The sequence below is a fragment of the Contarinia nasturtii genome, unplaced genomic scaffold (genome assembly GCF_009176525.2).
Source record: "Contarinia nasturtii isolate CC-2019 unplaced genomic scaffold, AAFC_CNas_1.1 Cnas_scaffold_1101, whole genome shotgun sequence".
Lineage (NCBI taxonomy): Eukaryota > Metazoa > Arthropoda > Insecta > Diptera > Cecidomyiidae > Contarinia > Contarinia nasturtii.
Genome location: NW_022198445.1, coordinates 837,690 through 838,394, shown reverse-complemented (window position 1 = coordinate 838,394; position 705 = coordinate 837,690). Strand labels below are relative to the sequence as shown.

Here is a 705-nt window from a genome sequence, read left to right as displayed (position 1 = left end):
TCATTAGCAAAAATACTTGAACAAAGTGGATTAACTGGTGATGTAATAATCGCAGATGGTTCGTTGTCGTTATTCAGGCGATTCCTTAAGGCGCTTATGCCAAATATGGATCCATGCCATCAAAATGTGGAGAAATTTGTGCAGCTACAAATGGCGCATGACATCAATTCAAGCGAAGTTCAAAAGATAATGCAGGAGGAGGAAAGTTTTGAAGGACGAATGGATAAGTGCATCCATCTAATGAAGAATTCCGAATATTCACCTGAGTATCTCAGAAATATAGGCTATGGTATCATGAATCGCGTTCGAATGGTATTACGCGAGAATGAGGAATACGTCGGTGACAAAATCAAATCGAATATCACATTGATTCGTCCCACAATTAAAGTGGTCCTGGATATTGAGAACGATTATCAACTCAGTCAATACAATAACGGCCATGTTAATGTCATCACCATCGGAGGAAACCATTTGTCCATGCTGAATAATTTGCAACTGTATGAAATCATTAACGACATATGCTTACGCCAATAATTTGAATTATTATTTTTTAATTAACCACAGTTTTCCAACAATGATCTGTTATTTATACATAGACTTCGTAATATATTTACAAAATGTAAAAAATCTGAACAGTTTGTATCAATTTCTTCTTTTAAATCCCTAATCGAAACTATTCGTATGACTCTGAGCAAATATTGAGCC

At 35.5% G+C, this 705-nt stretch overlaps 1 protein-coding gene across 1 annotated transcript in view; it reads left to right on the top strand.

Annotated features, from left to right (window-relative positions):
* LOC116344618 (fatty acid synthase-like) overlaps positions 1–534 on the top strand; it is a 3,529-nt gene extending 2,995 nt beyond the window's left edge. The window contains exon 9 of the mRNA XM_031773231.1: positions 145–534. Coding sequence (XP_031629091.1) covers positions 145–534 — 390 coding nt within the window. The remainder of the gene's footprint in view (positions 1–144) is intronic.
* The last annotated feature ends 171 nt before the right edge of the window (positions 535–705 follow it).